Source organism: Plasmodium coatneyi, chromosome 8 (genome assembly GCF_001680005.1).
Source record: "Plasmodium coatneyi strain Hackeri chromosome 8, complete sequence".
NCBI lineage: Eukaryota > Apicomplexa > Aconoidasida > Haemosporida > Plasmodiidae > Plasmodium > Plasmodium coatneyi.
The window spans coordinates 926005-949690 of record NC_033563.1 but is presented as its reverse complement, the minus strand read 5'-3'; the positions used below and the strand labels follow the sequence as shown (position 1 = coordinate 949690).

The 23686-nt window shown below is 43.3% G+C and overlaps 5 protein-coding genes across 5 annotated transcripts; 1 reads left to right on the top strand and 4 right to left on the bottom strand.

Moving 5' to 3' along the window:
- Positions 1-4746: 4746 nt before the first annotated feature.
- PCOAH_00021200 (Uncharacterized protein) lies at positions 4747-5907 on the bottom strand (the record flags this gene model as incomplete). Its single annotated transcript, XM_020058927.1, has 1 exon — positions 4747-5907. The coding sequence occupies one exon, from the start codon at positions 5905-5907 to the stop codon at positions 4747-4749; it is 1161 nt and encodes a 386-aa protein (XP_019914679.1).
- A 1448-nt stretch (positions 5908-7355) lies between these two features.
- On the bottom strand, positions 7356-10419 carry PCOAH_00021190 (Uncharacterized protein; the record flags this gene model as incomplete). Its single annotated transcript, XM_020058926.1, has 3 exons — positions 7356-8021; positions 8563-10209; positions 10354-10419. 3 exons carry the CDS (start codon positions 10417-10419, stop codon positions 7356-7358), a joined length of 2379 nt encoding a protein of 792 aa, XP_019914350.1.
- Positions 10420-10980: 561 nt separating this feature from the next.
- On the top strand, positions 10981-11777 carry PCOAH_00021180 (Proteasome regulatory protein; the record flags this gene model as incomplete). The annotated part of the gene is made up of 2 exons (XM_020058925.1): positions 10981-11583; positions 11682-11777. 2 exons carry the CDS (start codon positions 10981-10983, stop codon positions 11775-11777), a joined length of 699 nt encoding a protein of 232 aa, XP_019914647.1.
- A 266-nt stretch (positions 11778-12043) lies between these two features.
- Positions 12044-20499, bottom strand: PCOAH_00021170 (CPSF (Cleavage and polyadenylation specific factor); the record flags this gene model as incomplete). The annotated part of the gene is made up of 12 exons (XM_020058924.1): positions 12044-12125; positions 12245-12547; positions 12706-12779; positions 12890-12932; positions 13095-13166; positions 13268-13314; positions 13445-13511; positions 13619-13695; positions 13808-13879; positions 13987-17146; positions 17269-18023; positions 18103-20499. 12 exons carry the CDS (start codon positions 20497-20499, stop codon positions 12044-12046), a joined length of 7149 nt encoding a protein of 2382 aa, XP_019914538.1.
- A 1487-nt stretch (positions 20500-21986) lies between these two features.
- Positions 21987-23604, bottom strand: PCOAH_00021160 (40S ribosomal protein S11; the record flags this gene model as incomplete). The annotated part of the gene is made up of 4 exons (XM_020058923.1): positions 21987-22274; positions 22503-22673; positions 22838-23037; positions 23357-23604. 4 exons carry the CDS (start codon positions 23378-23380, stop codon positions 22184-22186), a joined length of 486 nt encoding a protein of 161 aa, XP_019914421.1.
- Positions 23605-23686: the final 82 nt, after the last annotated feature.

The window sequence follows — 23686 nt, the reverse complement described above, 5'->3', positions numbered from 1 at the left end:
TTTCACTTTAATTGTAACTTTACCTTATACAATAAGAGGGCAGCCGTTGGTAATCCTATTGCTCCAAATGCGGAAGGGATAATAGTAGTAAGTGGTGGATCCGATGGGTCCCCAGTGACAGGAGCTGCAGGTTCGGATTGTCGTACTGCTGCTGGCTTAGCAGCAGCGGGAGCCGCTGCCGCTGGAGTACCAGCACCAGCAATACCAGCAATACCAGGGACACCAGCACCTCGGGCACCTTGTTCACCTGTTTCACCCTTATCACCCCTTGGACCCTGTGGACCTGCGGGTCCACGTGCACCAACTTGACCTACTGGACCTGCTGAACAAAAACAAGGAGGAGCAATAAATGTGCACAATATAATGAGGAGAATATTCCTAGCGCACGATGGATGTGTCCACACCACCGTGGGTGATGCTACTTCTTTATGCGCCCCCTTCTTCCCTGATCAAGGAATATTGTTCCTTTCCCCTTGTTGTATATGCACTTACCTGCTACTACACCAGTGGTGGCTCCAGAGGTTCCTTCTGCAGGTGGTGTTTCTTGTTGAGGTTGTTCTGCACATAAGAAATGAAATAAAGGGAGGAATGTTTTAGTGTAATGAAGAGTCATTAAAACTAAGAGTGTGGTGGGGTGTACCCTGCGGGGGTGAATCACCCTCTTCTTTTTCTCTTCAACTCAGCCATTTCCCTCCTCGCTCTCCCTAGTAATAATAATACTTCTCGATTTTACATATTTGTTATATGCCCTACCTTCCCTTACTGTATTTGTCTTACCTGATGCAGCTGTAGGGCACTTCAGTTCCTCCGGTTGCTTAAATTCCCCCCTCTCCCCAACCTTCCGAAAGTTCTCTTTAAATATTTTACAATATGGTTCTCCTTCAGTTCCTGGACACTGTTGACTTAAGGTTGTATATTCTCTTTGGGCTCTCCTTAAGGACTGCTCGTATTCTGTACTGGTGCAATATGTAGTAAGTTTCGCACTGTTCTGCATTTTACTATAGTCATAATAATAATCGAACAGTATTTTGGCCTGTGGGAACCTGTCTTTGCTAATATTCTCGTATATATTATTACACGTACAATTGAACATGGAACCTTCGAGTTTAGGGTAAATTTCCTTCATAACCATTGAGATAGAGGCCCCTCCCTTAGGTTTTCCCTTATTTATTTTATCACCCAACCAATAAAAAAAAAATTTATAACGGTCACTACTGGACAAAGTAGCGAACTCTTCCCTCCCTGTCCCCCTACATGCTACACAGTAATTCCTTACGATTCTGTTGGCCAAGTTTCCTTCATCATTAATACTGTACGACCGTAATGATGTTTTCACCGTTTGTTCCAGTTGACTACTATTGTTTCCTTTGCTTCCGTTGAGTTCACAACTTGTTTTCCCTACTCCTTGGTCTAACGCATCGTATATTTTTTGTGAAGGTAATTTATTGGTGTCTGTGACCTATAAAAATATAGAATTGAACAGGAGGAAGTGAAATATATACATAGATGTGAATATATTATCATGTGTACATTTCTTATATTTTTTTATTACATTACGCATAGAGTATTGTATTTATAATATTTATAAAATTTCAAATAAGGGAAGTAACCGACCTGTGCTGGTGCAGCAGGGCAGTCTAATTTTTGGGGTTCGTTATATTCCCCCCTTCCCTCTGCTTTTCTCCTAAATTTGGGACAATATTGATCTCCGTCAGATTGACTGCAAGCTCCCTGTATCTGTGTATATGTTGATAGGGCTGTGTTGTAGGGGCCATTACATTTTTCATTATTATTGCAATAATCATTACACTTTTCCTGTCCTACTAATTTCTTATAGTTATAGTACCAATCGAATAGTATCTTAGCCTTTTTGAAACGATCCTTCAAAATACCTTCGTACAGATTTTTACAATTACATCTGCCCATGGAATCCTGCAGTTTCTCATAAATTGCCTTCATAACCGGTGAAAAATGGGAGTGCTGACGCAATTCCCCTATGACTCTATCGCCTAACCAATAATAAAATAAGGAGAAACGTTCATCATCCCCCAAGGAAGTGAAATCTCCCTCCCCACTCGCCTTACATGCTAAACAGTAGTTCTTTACAATTTTATCGATCCAAGTCCACTTATCCCCACCATACCCTGTCAAGGACAATTTTATTTTTTCTTCCACTGTATTATTGTCCCCTTTTCTTCCCTGGAGTGCACAACCCCTTTTTCCATTTTCGAGTTCAGCATATATTTCCTTTGAGGGTAATGTAACTGTATCTTCCTCTTCCTTCCCCTAAACAAAATATATAGAATTAAAATATGTGTGTATATACATCCATACATATCGACTACATATACACATACATATATACATACATATGCATACATATCCACTACTATTATATGTTATACATGTGGAATATTATATATATGTGTGTACACATATAACTCTATATGCATTTTTATAATAAAGAAATTAATTGTATTATTATTCCTTTTTACCATGGTTTATGAATATCCTCAATATATAAGGGAATTTATGTTATAAAATGTGTTTATGTGCTAATATAGTTTGGAAATCCGTATTCCAGTTCTAATTGATTTATGATGATTATGAAATGAGTAGGTATTGAATTTTTATTCTTCCCTCCCAACAATACACAATGTTTTATTTTTCAAAAAATGATAATCCACAGTACACATTCATTAAAACACAATGCACATAATTAATGTAAAAATGGCAATGAACACACACAGGAGATAACAAAGTAAAAAAAGTAAAGAACGAGCTCTACTCCTTCTCTCCACTACTTTCCTATTTATTATATTAGTGAATTCTGCACGATTCAGTATAAGAATATAATGCAATACACATATTCTCCTCTTGCATTCATGATCATTCAACTATAATGATTTTTCCTCTTCCTTTTATTCCTTTTTCAGATGATTACATTACAAATAACCTATTAAAACATGAGGTGTGTATATCCTATTATCTAAGCTTCCCTTTTCCCTTTTAGTGCACATTCAAGTTCATCTTTTTTCACCTACCTGTGCATTCTTCTTTCCATCCTAATATGCACAACGCGCATATTTTTATTTATATGTGTGACGTGTACATTCCATTATGGAAGCTACTCCATTCCCACTTTCATCTAATGTTGTACTTTTAAGCGTATATGCGGCTCATTCTTTCTTAACCTTACTTCTCTCAATCCATTCATTTCTTTCTTTTCCTTTTCTTTCTTCCTCCTTAGACCTCCTTTCCTTTTATTACTTCTTTCCTTTTCATTCCTTCTTTATTCCTTTTTTCCTTCTTATTCCTTCTTTTCCTTCTTATTCCTTCTTTCCTTCTTATTCCTTCTTTCTTTTCCTTTTTTTCCTTCTTTCCTTCTTTCCCTCTAAGACCCCTTTCTTAGAATCATCCTTTCCTTTCCTTCTTTTTTTTCCTCATATTAGTTTCCTTCCTTTCCTTCCTTCCTTAGACCATCCTTCATTAGATCTTTCCTTCCTTAGACACTCCTTCTCTTCCTCTTACTTAGACCCCTTCCTTCCTTTCTTAGACACTCCTTCTCTTCTTTTTCCTTAGACATTCCTTCCTTTCCTTCCTCCCATTCCTTCCTCCTCCTTACACCCTCCCTTCCTTTCCTTCATCCACCTTAGACCCTCCCTTCCTTCTACCCCTAACAAACTTCTTTCCGCCTACCACCTAACACCCACCTATTACCCACCTAACAACCCACCTACCACCCTACCACCATTAACAACCTTCCTTCCACTCACCTGCCACCCAACCACCTAACAACCTTCCTTCCACCTATCACCACCTAACAACCCACCTACCACGCCTAACACAAACCTTCCTTCCACGAACCACCCCTAACATCACCTTCCTTCCACCTACAACCACTAATAACCTTCCTTCCCTCCTTAAACTCTGCTTACTTTATCCTTCCTCTTCCGTTCCTATGATAATACACACAGAGGGAGGACACAGAAATGGTGCACAGGAAGGAAGGGCGCGAAAAGGGCACACTTCTTTATGTAATGGTCCTAAATGTGCATCTAATTTTCCGTGGTGCACAATATATTTGATACACTGTGAACATGTTCTACAACATGCTAAAAACAATGACACCAACAGCAGTGATAGCAGTAGCAGTCGCACGGGGCTTCGCGAAAAACACAAAACAAAAAGGCGCCGCCGCGTGTACCCGGGAATGAGATAATATACATACAAACTCTTATACATGTAACGCTTTAAAATTAAAAAAAAAAAAAAAAAAAAGTTAGTAGGGAGAAGAATGTTCCAAAAAAGGGGAACGGAAAGGAAGGGAAGGGGAAAGACTGGAGAGACAGGCCGTTCCCTTTATTACGTCATCCCCCCAACTGCGACGGAATCCAAGGCAATGCCTCCACAGATGCTCGCAAGAAGAACGGAGTAATCTGCTCTAACGGGCCTACGTCACTTAAAGTGATATTTTCGCTTATGAGGCAGACTCTGCTGTAACAACCCCCCCTTGTTAGCACACTACAGAGGTGCGTGAATAACAATTAGCTAAAAAAAAGGCAAAGTGGATTGGCCCAGTGGTTTGGCAAAGCAAATTAGAAAAGCGAGTTAGAAAATCAAATTGGAAAAACGAATTGGCGCAATGTCAAATGTGTGGGGGGAAGAGCACAAACATAACCAACCTTAGTGGTTATCACCCGTTGCACACAAATGATGATGCGCTGTGTTCCCTCTCCCGACGGGTCAGTCCATCTCTTCAGAATGCACTAAGTCATCACTGGGGAGGGACTCAATCTGTGGGGGAGAAGCCCCTTTCTTGGCATTTTGTATATTATTATATATAGACAAGGACTGCGAAATTAAGCTACTAATGTTATTCAAGTCGGCTGGAATGATAACAGTGTTGTTGTTTTTGCAAATGTTGGCAAAAACGTCAATATATTGCTCAGCTATGAGAAGAGAAATTGCACTGTTAGAATCTAGCTTTTTTATTTTATTTGAAATAATTTCTATAGCTTCTGCGGTAGCATCTGCTTTTGCTTTGATTGCGAAAGATTGTCCCTCTGCAATAAGAATGGACTTTTTTTTCTTTCCAATGGCAATATTAATTTCGCTCTCTCTTTCTCCCTCACTTTGTAAAATTTCCGCCCTCTTCTTCCGTTCTGCTTCTGCTTGTTTTTCCATGGCATTCTTAATATTGACTGGTAAAATTATATCCCTAATTTCGTAGCGCATACATTTAATACCCCAGTTTCTGGCCGACTCGTTAATAGCTTTAACAATTTTTTCGTTTAGATTATCTCGTTCAAGGAAGGTCGCGTCTAGGGTAAGTTTCCCTAACTCCGACCTCATGGTAACTTGGGCTAACTGCGTCACGGCGAAAACAGCGTCTTCAATGCCGTACGAAGAGTTATACGGATTGTCGCATTTTATGTAGAGCACCCCATCAATATTTAGAGTTACGTTGTCCTTAGTAATAGCTGTTTGGTTAGGTATAGTTATCGTTTCCTCCTTTAGCGAAAACACGTAGGCTATTTTGTCTATAAAGGGGATGATAAAATGGATGCCTGCCAGTAGGGTTTTTTTATACTTCCCCAGACGCTCAATTATGTAGGCTGTTTGTTGTGGTATAATAACAATCCCTAAATTGTTCCAAATAGTTTTGTCGTACTTCTTTCCATCACTGCTGGTGTAGTAGGTGCATCTCTGTTGATTGTGTAGCGCCCTTGCATGTGTGCTTGCGATTGCTCCACTTCGTACGACTTTTCCACTGGTGTGCATGGCAGGGACTATCTGCTGCGTGTAGAAGCTTCTTGCCACACTCAGCTTCCTTTGGTTATCCCTCCCCCACGGGTAGCTTCTCAGGAGGGCCCTTCCCCAACCCCCTCCATTGGGTGCCATCATTCTGTTCGCCAAGTGAGCTCGCCCCAGGATAGCTTACCCGCGGGCATAGATTCACAAAAAAAAAAAAAAAAAAGGTCCTTCCCTGCAACTTCTAAGCTACTAATTTGCGCTCTCTCGCAGTTTACATCCCATCTGTTTGACGTTTCGCATGGCAGAGATCAGCTCGCATATTCGCGTGTTTGTTCGTTCACTAGTTTGATTTTTTTTTTTTTTTTTTTTTTTTCGAGATCGATTGCATCCTAGTGAGAGCGCATGAGAGTAACCTATGTGGTATAGAAAACGGCTTTAAGCTCTTACCGGCGGATGGAGAAGGGTGCCTTCTTCCCAATTGCACGCGTGTAGAAGCGTAAACGGCATGTGGTAAACGGTATGCGGCATACTGCAGGCGAAAAATTGATGCGCATGCGTATGCGCGTGGGCATGCTTATGGTGTATGCATGTGCACATATGCGTGGTGTTGTTCCCCTCACAGTTTAGCAACCCATTTTGCCCGCCAAAGGAGCGACGGCACAAACGATCGTCCCTTTGGGGATGCAACAACGTCGCTTCGGCAGGATCAACCGTGCAGAAGGATGAATCACCCCTGTTTAGTCAGTTTAGCAGAAAAGGTGATTCGCACAGAAGTGCGTAAAACATTGGACCTCGGATCGGATGATGAGCGCTGAACGAAAAACATGGTGAATGCAATATGGGTGAGAATTCTACACAGGGGCGACGTTGCCCATTTAGGCATTCACTTGGACTAGTTCATCTAAGAAGCACAAAAGAGGAAGTATGAAATGGAAGATACTCATCTGGTGTGGGGTGTGGGACGATTCCTAGTTGTTTCACCCTAGCAAAATAAAAATGGGATAGACATAACTCAGCATCCAACGGGGTTGGGGTGGCCGCAAATTCTCTGTTCGAGTAGGGAAACCCTTTATATGCCATCACAAACGAAAATGCATAGGGTGAAGATAAAGGGGCGAATTGGCTTCCCCATCGGGCTCGCTCTCCGAATGATCGTTGCGCATGGGCGTACACAATGCACAGAGGGGTTACCCTCTTTTTACACGCAGGTTATTTAATATATAGCTTCTTGGTATGTTTTCCCTCTGGGAGAAAGTGACAAAAAAAAAAAAAAAAAAAAGTTCGCCATCCACTGCGTGGAATCTTATATAGCATATCACACGGGCGTCATTTGAACAAAAGATAAAAGCAAAAATACAATTCGACCAATCATAGCATGTCGTTTTATATATGTGCGTCCATTTTAGGAGCACCGGTTTTGGTGTGTGTGTTGGTTTGTGCATCCAAAGAGGCGTTCCTTCGATGGCGCGCATTGTGATTTATGTGAGGGGGGCAATCAGAAGTGGGTGCCATGCTGCTCGTACGTATTAACACTGCGATCAAGCAGAAGGGTTGTTCATTCCATCCAGATATCTCCCTTCCTCAAGGTGCGATTTGTCTCAGAGAACCAACTGGAGGAAGTAATCTGGGTCAATGAAAAAGTTTCCCCGATCATTTCTCTCTCTCACCTCTTCTGTATGCTTCGTTACTATAGAAGGAGTTACACTACTGGGATTGGTATCATGCCTTTTTACGCTCTTAAAGTAACGTTCGTCGTTGTTCTGCTCATCTGGGTTGATCCTCTCTCTGCTCAGCATCCTCCATTTGGCAAGCAACATATTAATGTCATGCAGGTTTACTTCCTCCACGGGGATGCTAAGAGCGACGCTTATAATTTCGCGCATATGGTTGTACAGCTGCTCCACAGTGGACTCTTTCTTTTGATAATTTTTTTGAAAATTCTTGAATGCATTCGTTCGAGCAATGAATTTCAATCTGTTTACTTTTTGCACATCCGTGTTGTCCACCATTTTGTTTTTCATTTTGTCTGGCAGGTCGTCGTAGAGGATGGGGTGGTCCTCCCTCTTCAGGGGTACACCGAGCACGTCCTGCATGGTGTAATAGTTATCCTCCTCCTCAGGGTTGGAAGCCCGTTTTAAAAGCGGATGGCTTGTTAATGTCTTTTTTGAGGGGGGGTGGCTGAACATGTGTGCCGTGGTGGATGCCGCCATCCAGAGGCAGGCGAGGAGGCAGACTACCAAGGGGGTCATGTTAAAATGGGAACGCTTGGACACATAAGGGGGAGGGTACAAACGCACTCAGGTGCAACTCCTACGCGCACGAATGGACCTCCTGCTGGGAGCCACCGGGGTGAGTCTACTTCTACACACAATGTCTTTACGGAAAAAATAAGAACAAAATAAAGTGCAACAATTTATAGTAAAATAAAATGACGCTTCAAAAAATGAAAGACATGTGTGAGCACAAATGGGTTAGCGTTAACGCTGGGGGAAAACTGACCAGATAAAACGACAACGCCGGGGATAAGTTAACCAACTGATCTTCGCGCAAAAAAAAAAAAAAAAAAAAAAAAAGGGGAAAACTTGCACACTCGCGGAAAAAAAAGCGGCTCGCCCCACTTCGGTGCGCGAACTTCTCCCATTGGACGACCTACGCGTCAGCCAATGACCTATGCAGGGGATACTCCTGCTCAAATCTCTTGTTGGCAAAACGGATGGTGCCCCTCGTATACCTGTGTGCGCTTTTTTTTTCCTGGCTGGGGACATCCCCCTCCAGTGTTAATTCATCGAAGCCAAAAAAAGGAACGCTGTTGTGATACTTGAACAAGGAAATTTTGTATGTGTCCTTCAATCCAGTTGTGTTTAAAATGGCCTTACAAAATTGGTGGTAGTCGATAATATGGAATAGGTCATGTTGTTTAATTACATTCCTTGCAAGCGCGTTCACAATTTTCTCATCCTCGAAGTTGAATTTGTTCTTGGCATGATTCAGCGCTCTGGCAGCTCTGTTAAAGTCACATGGCTCAAAGTACTTAATATTCCCGTGCATATGTTTGCACATAATTTGAAAAGAATCCTGATCCAGCAATTCATGAAGGGATAAAATTTCCAGGAGCCTTGGAACATCATACATCATTTTGCAGTATTTATTGTCTGCCTTTTTAATAAGGTCGTTTACTCGAAATAGGAACTCCTTTTTGGTTCTGTCGTTCGTCGTCCCTTTTTGTACAAAGGAGGAGAACTTGGTTAACGCATCCATAGTTAGGATAGATGCATTCTGATATATGTGTAGCATCATTTTTTTGTAAATCCGGTTGATTGCTCCGTAGTGTAATGGTAGTATGGAGGAGAAGAGCCACCCAATTGTGCACAAAACTTGGGGGGGATAATCATACGTGTATATGCGTATATGTCTGAGAATGTGCTCAAATAGTATTACGTCGTTTATTTTTAACTTACAAAATGAGGTGGCTATTTTTTCCAGGAGGTAAGGATTCAGGACGTTTTTGTGTGGATCCTTCAGCATGTATATGGTCAATCTACTGACGTAGTCAAAGAAAAGGTAGTTCTGAAATTTCAGGTTTGCAAAGGAGACCGCTATGTCGACTAGGCTCTCCATTTGGGGGTAGTAGCAGAACTGCTCCCGTTTGTGCTGCACGAGGGTGTTATCCATGTCGAGACCGCTCATCATGGGGGCTTCCTCTGTCACAGCAGCAGGAGTCTCTTCTACCCCTAGATTGTACTGACTCAGCCTACCTCCGGTACGCTCGTTGCACAGCTTAACCCTGAGCATAACCTCATCGGCCAGTACACTGAGGAATAAAAAGTCGTGAATCATGCAGGACGCATAGCTCTGTGCGATTACAGACAAGTGTGAGAATGAGAGTGTTCGCACGTGGGGTTTGAGCTGTTCCCTGATTTTGCAGAACAGTTGCTTGTCTTGCAACTCACAAAGGGCAAAACTTCGCAAAATTAATATTAACTGATGAGGAAGATAACAACTTAATCGATGGTTTATCATTTTACTCATCCCTTCTAACTGAGCTGTGGCTTTTAACCTCCCATAGTAGTAGCATATTCTGGGGAGGTTCAAAAAGGTATTTATTTTGTTCTGTACTCTGGAGGTGATTAATTTGAACCTCCAATCGTTGGTGGAGCAGGTCCCCACGTCAACTAACCTTTTTAGAACCTTTAAATAATGATATGATTTTTTTCTCTTGTGTCGGTAGTACACCCACACGTTTAGAACCTCGTCCGATGTTGTGGCTTGCGCGATTTTTTTCGGGAGCAGCCACTGCCAGCTGCAGGACGCTTTCTTCTCTGAATACGTGGGCTCATAGTTGAAAATGAGTCTCTGCGTGTTTTCGATACTCCTTGGGGGTTTGAACCTCTCGACGTACTTGTTCCATGATCCCTTTCCCACTCGCTTGTGGAAGCGGTAGTAGGCGAATCGCTGTAGAGGGGGGGAAACAGGGATGTCATCAGTGGGTGTGTTCCTAACGCCAGGACGTGCGAGACGGGCTGTGTAAAACCACACGCACTACTACACGCGGAGCGTGCACATGTGTTACACACGTTAGTCACTTCCAAGGCTAACCTTCTGGTTGTGGAAAAGGGGCCTCCTCCTGATGCTGCTGATGGAGGGAATGAGATCTCCGAACATTTTACTTCTTAGGGGAGATGACTAGGCTGGGGTGTAGAAGAAACTTTTCGGGGGAGTGTTCCTTAAAAAGCTCCTCTACCAGGCCTTTGAATTACCATTTTGTGCATACTTACGTATGTATGTAATGGGGGCATCTAATATATCTTTACTGTGGTGCCATTGCATGGCCATTTTTTTTTCTCGTTTCTGGTCAGGGTGTATCGGAACGGGTTGACGATTTTCTCCTTTCACGTTTGTTCCTGTTTCTGCTATTTCCACGGGGGGGGGGCTGCACGGATGAATTTTTTTTTTTTTTTCCCATCACATTCGAACCGCTTAAAACAGAGGCATGCACTTTTACGAGTGACTGGTTTAAGGTTTGTGTTTTTTTTTCTCCTTTTCTCCATTGCTCCTCGAGATCCAATTCGCAGCGTAGTTTTGCGAACACGTCTCATTCAGCATCTACCGGCAGCGTCCTATGGTCAGTGCGTCCGTTTGTTGGCTTGCCCGATTGGTGAACGCGTTGCATCCCGTCCCCCCCCTGCAGTGTTACCACATCGTATTCACGTCGTACATTGCAAAATGAACCTGGACGAGTTCAACGAACTGGTGAAGCAGAGAGATGAAATCGAGCGGGAAATCAAGGAGAACGTGGATTTCCTGGAGTCCCCAGAAAACAAAAGCGTGGGCATGAAGGGCAAGCTGGTAGATCAAGAAGGGTTCCCCAGAAACGATATAGACATATATAGCATCCGAGTTGCAAGGAACAAGGTCATCTGCTTAAAAAACGATTACCTAGATATGAATAAAAGGATAGAAGAGTACCTCCACAAGGTTCACACTTCTCATCCTCCCATACGAGTACAAAGGAGTAAGGCGAAGGACGAAGAAGGAAATGACCCAAATGAATCTTCCTCAGAAAGTCACGTAGAAGATTACGATGAATCAGCACCAGGTTATGAACAGCTAATCGAAGAAGCCAAAAGAAGTACCTTTGCCATGATCGATGAGATGGTAGAGAATTCCCCTTCACATAAGGCAGGGCTACGAATCAACGATTATGTATTTCAGTTTGGTGATATACGAAAAAAAAAAAAAAAAAAAAGTGATGAAAGTGAAAAGGATAATGCAGACATTTTCAGCAGAATTGCAACTTACATGAGTAACAATCCCACCAGAATTAAAGTCAAAATATTGAGAGAGGGAAAGGTTTTTTTTTATTCTGTTTTTCCAAATAAGACAGCCAATGGGTTATACATTGGTTGTCACCTGACGCCAACCAGGGGGGTAGTAGTTTAAAGGGATTCCCATCAGGTGAGATGATATACTACAAAGGGGGACCAATAAAATGGAACAGAAGTTACAAGGAAAAGGTGTAGCTTGCCCGTGCTTGCTACGTCATCATGATGGCGACACCAAAATGGAGGAAGGCAAAACATCTTCGAATTGAATCCCCAGTGGGCAAGTAACGTTACGTTGTTCGGGCGTGCCTTGACTGAGTGATGGCCTAATCGTTATATTCTTATTGGTCCTATTCGAATGTACATACTATTTATATGTGCCCTACCGTTGGAAGTGTTCCTGATCGAAAGGCTATGTCCCTTGTTTGGGGGGATGGCGCAAATTCTTCCCTAATAGGAGGATCTCACAAAAGGCCGCACAGATTCTCTATGTCCAGAATAAAGTGTTCGAAGCTCCCGAGCTTGCAATTCAACTTTTTGGCGATCCTGCGATGGGGGGGAGGTGGAGCATAGTGCATGCACTAGGTGATCAGCTTATCATGTTACAGTTCGCATCGACAGCGTTTCGACAGTACCGCTGGAAGGCCCCTCATGTTCGCACTTACCACTTAGCATAGATGTACGTCTTCAGCTGCCGCTCGAAGGGCAGGTAAAAGAACATCTTGAAAAGTTCCCCGTCGACTACACCTTTGCAGTTTTTGGTGGCCAAGCTGACTTTATACTCTCGGTAGGAGCTGTGGCTCAAATTTCCGAGAGAAGAGATGTTGTCGTTTATAGCAATTTCGATGCACAGGGCCCTCTTAAATTGTAGGAAGTTGGAAAATGGAATGAGGGCACTGATCGAGCCTTCGCTGGAGGCGCACAGGATGCTTCGCTCCTTCTGCACAATTTCGTTTCGGCGTTCCTCACTGAAGGGGGGAAGATGGAAAACGATGAAGCGAGGAAAAGGTGCATTATCTTGCGTTACTTTGCGCGAATTAGTGCATTGCGTAGAGTTGTCTTTTCTGTCCATTTCTACTTCTATTTTTTTTTTTCTTTTTTTCTTTTCCCGTTTGGCTATTCGTACTCGTCGACTAGGTTCCTCAACGACGTCGAGAACATTTTGTTGACGACGCTTCCATGGTTGAATTGTGAAACCAACTGCAGTTTGGGGGGGGGTTGGAATGGATGCAAGTAACGTGGGGGCACACGGGGAAACATTGCTATGTGTGCATACGAAAGCACTTGCAGACATGCGCTCGCCTTTTTACCGATAGCTTGAAAGACTCTTCGTCGTTAAACTTAATGTTTGACCTGCGTACAAAACGTTTCGAAGTGGAGTTACGGGTGGATGGATCGTTTGGCTAGGTCTGCCCAAGGTGAGTTTTTGATAAGTGAGCCGCTTTCATCGACCAATTCGACACGCACCGTTTACGCTTGGCTCCCTTTATTATTATTTTTTTTTTTTTTTTTTACTTTTGCAAAACGAGGAAGTTGGACTCCATGTCCGAGACAAGAAAGTGGTTCTCCGACAGGGCACTGACGGATCTGGGGGGATGCGGTTTGGGGAAAGAAGAAAGCGAAATGGTTATTATGGCTGCAGAATGATGGGGGAGACGTGCCAACTTTTGTCTAGCTACTCCACTTACGTGCACCAAATGTTCGCGTAGTCCCTGCAGACTTCGTTGAGAATGGCCTATAAATGGAGGAAACAAAAAAGAAATACATCACATCAGATGTGTAGCTCTGCGTATGATCTTTTTTCGGGGGAGAGGTCCCTGGAAGGGAGAAACTGATCCGCCAGGTTAAGAGTTTTTCTTTTTTACATTTTCGAAATCGTAAGACAGGAGGGTCACTGACGTCATGATGTCCCCGACGACGATGTAGTTTTTTCTGCAGGGGTGGTGGGAGCATTAACAGGGGTTGCCATTATTGGCATGATGGGCAGTACACCATGGAGCTAACCACGGTGTGCATATCACACCCACTGAGTTGCTTACACAACGTCCAGACTCATAATCCAGGAGCTCGGCGTAAAGGAGGCCACCTCCAGGAAGGCATCGTTGCTTTCTACTTTCTGTGCAGAGGGGAGGATGAAAAGGGAAGAAAATGAGGTCAGCACGATGCGATATTTACCTAAGATGGTGCATGCGGACGGGCGTGGGGAGAACCCGAGAGGTGTCCCTTACAATGGCTTTGCTGGCGTTGTAGATGTATGTGCCTAAGTTGGTCAGGAAGTTTCCAATGTCGAGGATGACGACCTGGTGGGGGAGAAAAAAAGAAGGGATAAATAAAGCGGCGCAGAATACGCAGTGATATACCACATGTGTGATAAACCTGCCACGTCTGTATTGTGCTGCGTCCTTACCGTGTTGTTCACCGCCGCAACGATCTTATCGTGGAACTGCTTCAAGTGGGTGATCCCTCCGCAGTTCACGTTGTAGGTGTAAATGTGCTTGATTTCAAACTGGTTGGTTTTCTTCTTGGCGATGAACACGTAGATGTGCCCGGAGGAGGGCTCCGTGATTCGCTCGTTGTTGTTGGCCGTGCCTACGCAGATGAGTGTCTGCACGGGGGGGTTAACAGCTCGGTCTTCCGAATTAGTTTGGTCCATTTCATCAACAGAGTGACCTCCACCCGTGGAAGAGCTGGAAGCCAATTCGTAAATACATATGCTGGAGACGCTAAACTTGGAGGGAATGATATAGGTGTACTTGAATGAGTTTTGGAAGGGATCGAAGAAGCAGACGATTTGCTTCATCATCTGGTTGGTTTTATGTTTCTCCTCCACAGGGCATGCCGTAATCAGCAAACCCGTATCTGCGTGGTATGCAATTTTCTCGACGGTCCTATGGAAGGGAATTCTTTCCATGAAGGTTTTTTTCATCTCGTTTAGGTACGAAATGCACAGTTTATATCCATCGAAAAAAATGAAGTAGGAGTTGTTCTGATTTTTTTTTTTAAACGACAGGAAGTTATGGAAGGGGTTGAGGTAATTGAAGTCGCTAAACATGTCTACCAGGAGTACATTCCTAATGGATAGCTTAGAGGTGGATATTTTTTTCTTCAGGGTCGAGTAAATAATAATAGGGTTGTCACAGCAGACGAAGAGAAAATTGCACCTCTTCGAAAGCTTACTCATGTTAATATCCACTTGATTCTTTTCCGATTGAACTTTTAAAAAAGTTTTAAATCTCACTGGACTTTTTGTACATGTGGAAATTTGTCTCCTCTTGGTTAATAAAATTTTTTCACTTCTCACGACGTATTTTTTTAGATACACCTTTTCATCAAAGAGAATATTGTTAAGATTTTTAAAACGGATAGATGCATCTGATGATATTTCTGCATCTATGTCACTATATTTTCCTGAACCCATTTGTTTTTCCCGAACATAGACATCGTTATACTGTTTCTTTATTTTCCTTTGGAAAATGTCACTGAGAATTTCTTCCTTTTCCTTCATTTGCTTGAGCTCCCTTTCTGTTAAATTAGCTTTGTTTTTTTTCATTTCTTCTAGGAGGTGCTCATTATTTATGTCCTTTTTGCAAGTCGCGTCGCTCGAGCGGGGAGGACAGTCCGATTGGTCAGATTGGTCATCACTAGAACCCCTCTCCTCCTTGCACACATTCCTTCTTCCTATATTTGCATTACTGGGGTTTAGTTTACCCTTTCCCTTTTTTGTTCCCCTTTCTGGGTCACTCTCACCCATGTCGTCCACTGCGCTGGAAATTCTTGGAACCTTCAGCTTCGCCTCCCCGTGGGAGGATCGCCTTCTCCCACCCTGTGTAGCGACGGAGGGATAGTCCTCACTAACCATTTCGTGGTTCAAGTTGATGTCCTTTCTCCCCGTTGAAATAGACACATAACTACCATCTGCGTTAGAACCGGACGACGTGCTTTGGGGAGTGGGAATTTTGGTCAACAGTTTTTGCTCCTCTAGCGGGGTACGTTTCCCTCTGACATGCTTCCGTGCATCCCCGTCATTGCTACGCACATCGTCGCGAAAGATATACTTGCTGCTTTTGCTGCTTTTACCACCGAAGTAACTGCTTCCACAGTTTGGAGTGTCCCTGTGGTTAGCTACCTTCCTCCTCTGCTTCATTTTCGCGTCTAACTTTTCAAAGGTGCGAAAGTTCAAGACGTCTTCCTCGGAAGATTCTTCGGAGGACATACCATAAATTTGAAAAAACTGAAAATAGTATTTGGCCTTCTTCCGGTGGAGACTCATTTCTTTGTGATGGCTTTTACAATTTCGTTTTATCGTGAAGGGTTGGTTGGTTAGCCTGGATGGTACGCCCGAGCATTTAACGTATTGGTTGGATTCGTTCAGTTGGTCCGCGTCGTCAGGAGGGTTGTCCTCATCCTGCAGCGCTATGCCCTCACTGGAATGTATCCCTTTTTTACTGTTCGATTTGTCTGCAGTGGGGTTGCATTCTTCCTCGGTTTGCGCATCGCCCTGTTGGTTGGCGTTTTGAGCCCCCCCCGCGTGGCGCCCTTTTAAAATATCGTCCATGCCGATAAACGTGTCCGATTCAGGGTTCGCATTGTAAAACAAATCATAGTCCAACAGAATTTCATCCTCCTGATCCCTAACACATAAGCTATGTAAGTCGGACAAATTGGTGAAGACATTTTTCTCACTGTTGAAGTATGGAAGTACATTCGCATGCGTTTCAGACATGTACCTGATTAAATCCCTTTTGTATTTTTTCTCCTTTTTCTGCTTCTTCATGGTGTCTGTAATTCTTATTTTGTAACTCTGCGTTGGTTCCCTGTCTTTGTTAATGAGTTCGTCTCGATAAATGCATCGTAAGGTTTCCTCTTTTTTTTTCAAGTAGGATTTGTGCAGCCTGAATAAGTTGTCATTGGTTCGGCGTCTACGTGGTGGTTCCTCCTGTTGGGCAACCTGATTCTTCGATTCGCCTCCCTTTTTTCCTCCCCCTTTGGCGTGATCATCCACTTGAGTTGCGTTCACCCTCCTCCTATCCGCGCAGAGCAGAAAATATTCCACGACCCCGTTGCTGTACCCAACAAAAAGATACACGTTGTCGTTAAGATCTAACACTTGGACGTCTGATATGAAGACGAAGTAGTCCAGCGGGGGGGTGTAGAGGTTCGCCTGGACGAAGATGCCCCTGCCGTTTTCCTTCTCATCGATGTTCATCGGTGCACCGTCCCTTCCAGAATTACGAATCGCACTTCTAATTTGGTCCAGTGCCCCATGGTCTACGTTAAACAGGATCACTTCCCTACTGTTGAACGCACAGGCCATTAAACTTTTGTATACCACGAAGGAGCTAATCGTTTCGCTCACCTCGTGGGTATGCAAAAACTGCAGGTATTTCTGCTCAACGGAGTACACCTCGATACCCCTGTCACAATAAACATAGAGGTAGTCATTGTATAAGCAGAACCTAAAAATGTAGTCCTTCTCTAACTGGTACACCATCTTTAATGATAAGCAGCAAAGCAAATTGATGTGTCTATTGGTCACTTGAACGAGGTAGGGAAAATTCTTTAACACACTAAAGTGTATAGTGTTGCTGGTGAGATCCACGTCTACATCCTTATATTCACAGAGGCAGACTTCGTTGTGGTTGTTTGAGGGTCCCCCCCACAGGCAAAAGGATAATCCTTCGGGAAGTACTCATTTGCATCGTTCGACGATGCATCATCGTCATTTTCATCCTCATCTTCATCGTAGTGATGTTTCCTCTTCTGACCATGTGGATGTTCCGTGAAATTTGAAGTGGCCTCCCTGGACACACTACGTCTGTTCCTGCCTGCCCTCCCACCTGGTGTCTCCCTACACACGCCGATCACCTTCGTTTGATACCCGTAAGACAAGCAAATGATGAAAATGTGGAAGTATATAAAATTGGCATAATTCAAAACGTCAATTTCGTCCTCATTCTGGAAGTAGTACTTATTTAGGAAGCACAAATTGATGTCCTTTATTTCGACGCTTTTTTTTTCATTTAGGTAGGCGAATGCTTGGAAGTGCAGTGGTGGCTTCTTTCGTTTTTCTTCACTACTGTTGTGGAAAACATCGTTTCGTAAGAATTGATTTTCGTTGACATGGTCATGATTATTGAGGGAGGTGTTTTCATCCCTTCGTGACTTTTCCTCCCCGTGGATGTTCCTCTTCTGTGACGGTCCTCCTGAAGGAACATATTCCCCTTTGGCACTCCCCGTGGGGGAACTTTTCCTCAGGTGGATAACATACTTGACGACAAACATGTTAGTGATTTTCCCAAAGTTCAGCTTGGAAATTATATCCACTTTCATCCCATTCCTGATGATCGATATGCATCCAGTTCGTCCGTAACTGTTGCAGGTTATAATCTCCTTCTGGTCATTCTTATTTTTGACGACACAGAAATCTAGAATCGGTCCCATGTTCTGTATGACCGACAAAATTTCTATGAAAAATTTTTTTTTTTTTTTTTTTTTTTTCTTGCATGCAACTTTTGGAGTGTACGAGCAGGCCTCTCTCTTCCTTATTAAGACAGGCGCTCTCCAAGCAGGTTACATTGTCGTATTCGTTGCGGTGATGAAGCTCATTTTCATCGTAGCGGTGACTGAATCGGGGACTTCCGTTGGCACTTTGAGGGAACAGGGTGTGCTCCTCCCCCACATCACCCTTGAGAAGGCCATCCTCCTGCGGTCCACCCGGAAGATGGTAAAATGGGGTGTTCCTCTCATTCGCTTCGTTCGTTGTATCCCCTTTATGGAGCTGCCCCCCAGGGGAACTTCCGTTTTCATCATTAAAATTATGGTCAGCCGTTCCACCTGTGACATGTTTATCGGTTTCCAAACAGTGGAAATCATTGTGACCTGCTAAGGGGGGTGGCTCCACGGGGTTGTAGTCTTCGTACTCACAAACAGGATAATTGTGCATCCGCAACAAGTAGCTGTCACTCACTTGGGAACCCAGAAATATAATGTCCGGGAAGAGGGACACAATGACGTTGGACCTGGAGCAGGTCCCTATGAACTGCAGGGTGATGGAGTTTATGCAGCTGCTCGTGGTGCTGTCAAGGTTGTTCGCGCCCCTGCCGTGGTTGATGCCTTCATAGATTGCCCTCATTTCGCAACCTATGGAGGGGTCCCCCCTAATGGACGCCCCCCTGGGGGAGCTACCCGTATTGCTACAGTCACTTCTTATTCTGAGGGAGGACGGATTGGATTCATATAGACACGTTAAAATGAACAGGTCGCCATAATCGTCTGATAAAATGAATTTATTTCTACTTAACTGTTCAATGCACCTGATGGTTCTTAACTCGGAGCTCAGGAAAAAGTTCCTGTCCTTGTCTGTTTCCAGGTTAACATAGCTAATGAACTGGAAGCCCACCAACATCAATTTATTTCTGGCGAAACAGAGGAGCTTGTTTATGCTCGAGTCTACTACTACGGGTTTGTAGTACATCAGGTGGATACACTTTTCTTCATCCTTGGGTTCCTTTACAAAATTCACTTCACTACTGTGTGGGTAGGATGCACCACTGGTCCTCATATGACCGTGTTCACTGAACCCATTATTTAGGCGTGCATTCGTAGATGTGCTGGTTTCACTTAACCTGCTGGGACGCTGCTCATCATTGGCAGAATATAAACGGATCAGCCTAATGTACCTCTCATAGGTAGTGGATTCCTTTTTCTTGGCGTCATACAGGACACATATCGTGGCGCTTACATTGCTCTTCTGTTTTTTCCTTCCCTTGTGGTGACTCCCATGGAGGTCATTCTTTTTTTTCGATTCGTTATTTCCCCATGGGATGTCATCCGCAAAAAATTTATCCATAAAGGTGTCCACGGGGGGGGGTCCTTCCAGAGTCTGATTCTCACTTTTGCATGTCCATTCGGTCAGCCCTTTTTTCGACCCCACATTTGATGTGCCCTTTTCTTCGCTTCTGGGGAAAGTTCCATTAACGGACGCGTCGTGATCAAGGGACGCTGTCTTATCTGCGTACTGTCTCTTGATTCGTTCTACGGTGGTGTATTGCCCATCGGTATCATTGCTACACTCCTGTTTAATACTTCCCTCCGGGGCATTGTTTCTGCCTTCTGTGTTAACATCATTTCCTGCGTCGGTGGTGAAATGATCACCTCCCTTTTTGGTGCTGCTTCGGTGGGTATCTCCCTTTGCAGTAAGGTTTAGCCCAGTAGCACAGTCGTCACGTGTGTCGATGCTGCGCTTGCTGGTGCTTAGGTAGAAGGCCTTTAGTTGGTCCTTCTCCTCCTCTCGTGCACTGCGTCTGTGTTCACCGCTATACCTCCCCTGTTTGAACTTCAAAAAAATGATGTCTATGACGAGACCCTCATCCAACCTCAACGTGTAGATGTGGCTTAAATTAAAATAATCGTCATAATCTATGTGTATATACTTTAATATACTTTTGTATCCATAAAATAGGAGAGTCCTGTTTCGATCATCCAACAGGAGAGTAATGTCTTCCTCTATATTCATACCATTACTTTCGTGTAAATTGACTTGGGAGATGGTGACAAAATCATTTAGCTTCACATCGAAATGGAGCAGTAACAAGTTATACTTCCTCGTTAGTAAAAAAACGTAGGATTTTATATTTTCCTTTATTCCTGAATCAGCTAGCTTTTCTGGGATGTATTCTCTTAACTCCAGGATCTCCGCAAAGACGGCATGCTTGCTGTAGTCACTTGTGTAGCCATCCTTATCCACCGAACATACGTTAAGGTAGTTACTGCAAGCGTATAGTAAGTACTTCTTTTTGTTTCCTTTTATTTTTGTGTAGATCGCCGTTCTGATGGACTGACTCGGGATGATGTTGTTGTAGAAGTTGTACAGGCCAACGTTTTCCGCCCCCCTTTTCCCCTCCGCCTCACGTGGATGCATTGTCACAAAAAAAGGGGGGAGGTACTTCACTGCGTTTTCGTTTCTTTTCTACGCGCGGAGTTTTTTCCTTCTTTTGGCACCCTACCTTCAAATAGGTACTATTACAACTGGCCCCTCTATGAAGGCACGAGAGTGCAAAAAAAAAAGGCGCGTAGGAAATGAATCGATCGAGCAATGAAATACCCCTCCCAGTGTTGTAATCCCTTGCACCATTAATGCTGCCCTTCTTCATTTACGTCGTGGTTCCGGTGTTTGCTCTTATGGCATATCTCACCGGGGTGACACGGACGTTACTAGGTCTATGCGTCCACATCGATGTTATCCGCTTACGTAGCGTTGAGGAGGCACTCACTGGAAGGGAAAAAAAAAAGTCGCCTAAGCGTCATGAGGGAGGGGACACACGAATGGGTAAAACGAATGGATCGAATTCGTAGAGCGCACACATTGCTAAGGTACATGCAGTGTGTTTGGGGGGGGAAAGGGAACATAAAAAAGGGGGACAAAGTGTCATTAATCCGGTCGACAAGAGACTGATCGGGTCGGCGCGAGACTAATAGGATCGACGAGGCAGTGATCCGTCCACGCAGTATCCCCCGGGGAAAGTTAAAAACGTGTGAAGCGAAAAGGAGGGGTAGTGTGAAATTTCCCTTTGCGCAAAAATAGATTATTACAAATGTGATGACGCTTATTTTATTAATTTATTTTTTTCCCTTGCGGAGGGAGATACACAAGTATGCGTGCTTACATCAAGTTGCTGTTTTTTATGATCAGTGCCAAGAATGCTGGTGCAAAAATGGCGAATTGGTTATCCGTTGGAGTGTAACGTCCCTTCCCCGTTGGTACTGTTCACCGTCACACAAGGGAGAATTGGGAGCTCGATTTGTTGGGCAAGTCCGAGCACTCAAGGAAAAAAAAAATGTCAGAAAAAAAAAAAAAAAAAAAAAAATATCCAACCTGCGGCAACTTCGATGGTCACACATAAGTATTGCCCAACATCACGATTTGCACAAAGGCACATGTGTAGGCTGGAGTATGCTGCTTCCCCCACAGCGTTCCCCCTTTTGCGCGAAGCAAACATATAAAAAAAAAAACCATTACGTGCGGATGTTATCTTTATTTTCCTATAAAATTTGCGCAGTTTAGAGATACACAATTTTGTGAGCGCAAATATGCCCAGCCAGTGGGATGGCGAGGTGCTGTCCCCTTTGGTGAGTTGGAAACTGGGGTATACTTCATCAGAAGAGGAAATCGTTTACGTATATTTTTTTTCGAAATTTTGTACAATTTTTCAGCCTTTTCAAACGGGTTAACTGCCCCCCAGTTTACACCCTTTTGTGCATTTTCAGCAACACAGGACGGGCTATGAAAGGAGGACGTTCCCCTTGAACGGCATACTCCCAAATTGACATAGTGAGGGCCTGTCCCTCTTGTGAGCACGTACGTATAGAATCGTATTTGTGCTCATTGGTACTTATTCATAATTAATTATACTTATATGCTTACTAGCCTTTCAGTTAATTTTTCTTTAAATGTGGAAAAAAAAAAAAAAAAAAAAAAGGGGAAGGAAATCCAGCGCAATCATTTCATAAAACGTTCCACGCCGTGTGCACAGGAAATATAAAATGTGCAATTTTACGCATTCGCACATGTAGGCATAAATTTGTAAGCACTACACTCCGTGTGGTTAAAACAGAACAAATTGTTTTCTGGCACTTCCAAAGATTTGGTGCTTCTCAACATGCAACACGTTGAATCGTACAGTTTTGGACAAGGGTCTGCAAAATGGGTGGAAAAAAAAAAAAAATTAAAACGTGCAAAGTGGAAATATATGTTGTGCTTTGCGCGAGAGTATGTAAAAAAAACCAATTTTACACACAAGTTGCCGCAAAATAAAAAAGGAATGTAAAACTCTCTGTTCTAAATTAAAGCGGCGTTTTGTACATATGTAAACTATTCAGTTCATGGTGCACGCAACGTGCCCGATGCGGAAAAAATTGTGTTACCTGCACTGTCCGACGGTGACGATGTCTCCTTCCTTCACGTCGAAACATGGAGAGCAGTGGCATGGGATGTTCTTATGTCTCTTTTCAAATCGGTTGTACTTTTTCACATAATGTAGGTAATTTCTTCTTATAATAATTGTTCTCTTCATTTTGCTCGAAATTACCATACCCCTGCATTTGTAAAAAAGAACAAATAAAATTAACACTCACATTTCGTAGGCGGCAAACGGGTGGTACAGCGGTATCAACTGACCGTCTCCCTTTCTGCACGCATGCAACGACCACGTAAAGAGACACCGCAGCAGTTCGGTCCATGTTTTTCTTTTTTTCCTTACTTTAATATACGCCCTCTGATGGAAACATTTCCGGTGAAGGGGCACTTCTTATCCACGTACACGCCCTCCTTGGCCTCCTTCGGGGTAGCGAATCCTAAGCCGACCTTTTTCCAATACCTCGTGTAGCTCTTGGAGCCTTTCTTTATTTTCTTGGAGTTGAAAAAACTCGCTCCCTCCTGCTTTTGGTAGGCCCTCTCATGCTAAGCGTAAGTAAAAAAAGGGAAAAAAAAATATATTTTGGCATGGGTGTGGAACATTCTCTTTGCTATTAAATGCGACAAGGTCAAAATTTGTTCATTTTCGCCCGAACAGTTCAGGCAAATATGGGGAATTTTCTTTTTTTTTTTTTTTTCCAAACAGCCAAAAGGTGTTTCCAAATGTAACGTCATAGCAGTATGCCGATCAGGAATTGTAGAGAAATCCCCACATCATTTTATTCTCATTTTGGATTCCCACATAAATCCCTACTCAATGATGCATACATATGCTCTGCTTAATCTCCTCCGATTGTTAACTTACCTGAACATCCAAAGTTGTTGCCATTTTATCTCAGTAGTTGAAACAGTTTCTAGTATGGATGGTTTTGAAGAAGCTTTTTCTCAGTTTGTTTTACAGGTGATGTATGTTTTATGCGTTATGCGTTGCGTGAATTTTGCTTGTTCTTTTTTGCTTCAAGGGGAAAACTGTTTTTTTTCAAAGCTTGCGTTGTTATTATTTGTTTAAGCAAAAAGAAAAAAATCGAATCTTTTTTAAATTTTTGCGATGGGAAAAAAGGCGAAAGAGCGAAAAGCGGAAAAAAGAAAAGAAGGAAAAAACAAACGCGAAGGAGGAATAATTACGGTTATTTAT